At 69.0% G+C, this 820-nt stretch overlaps 1 protein-coding gene across 1 annotated transcript in view; it reads left to right on the forward strand.

Moving 5' to 3' along the window:
• The window catches only part of LOC115948790 (vegetative cell wall protein gp1-like), a 3,206-nt gene that overhangs the window by 2,042 nt on the left and 344 nt on the right, over window positions 1-820 (forward strand). Inside the window, exon 2 of the mRNA XM_031063661.1 lies at window positions 3-817. Coding sequence (XP_030919521.1) covers window positions 3-817 — 815 coding nt within the window. The remainder of the gene's footprint in view (window positions 1-2; window positions 818-820) is intronic.

The raw sequence follows: 820 nt of genomic DNA on the forward strand, positions 1-820 counted from the left end.
AGCAAGCCCGAGGCGAACCCCCGCCGGACCCATCCCGTCCCCGCTGCTGTCATCGGGCCCCAGGGCGCTGGCCCCGCGGGACCTGCCCCCTTCCCGATCCTTGCCGTTGCTGTCCGCCCCGGAGGTGCTACCCCTGTCCCGCTCCCTGCAGGCACTCCCTGCCAGCCCTTCCTCATCTCCTTTGCTTTTGTCAGGCCCCGAAGCGCTCGCTTCCACCAGGCTGCCCCCATCCCAGTCCAGCTCCCTGCAGCAGCTCCCCACCAGGCCATCCCCAGACCTGCCGAGGGGATCCAGGGGGCTGACCCCCAAGGGACCAACCCAACCTCAAGTCCTGCGACTGCGCCCGTGTCAAAGCCTGACACTGCCGTCAGGTCCTGGGATCCTGCCCCCCACCAGGTCCCCCCCACCCCAATCCCTGACACAGTCTGCCACTCTCCCTTCCCCATCCCGCCCCCTGCAGCCACCCCTTGCCAGGTCACCCCCATCCCAGTCCTTGCTGCCAGCACAGGGCCCCGCAGTGCCCCAAGCCGCAGAGAGCCAGCCCCCAGCACCGCTGCCTGTTTTCCAGAGCATCAGGCGCCAGCTCGCTTTGTCGAAGGCGCAGGGCACCCCCTCCCCAGCGCACGATGACTGTAGGCCACAGCCTCGCTCTGCGCTCGCCAAGAGCTCCCCTAGGAACGCCCCAAGCCGGGGGCCCCTGGTGCCGCTGGGACAGCGGGAGCACGCCTGGCTGGTGGCAATGTCGGCAGGCTGCTGGGCTCAGGTGCGGGGCCTCTTTCTGGAAGAGCCTGAGCTGGCCCTGCAGAGGGACTTCATATCA

The sequence above is a fragment of the Geospiza fortis genome, unplaced genomic scaffold (genome assembly GCF_000277835.1).
Source record: "Geospiza fortis unplaced genomic scaffold, GeoFor_1.0 scaffold909, whole genome shotgun sequence".
NCBI lineage: Eukaryota > Metazoa > Chordata > Aves > Passeriformes > Thraupidae > Geospiza > Geospiza fortis.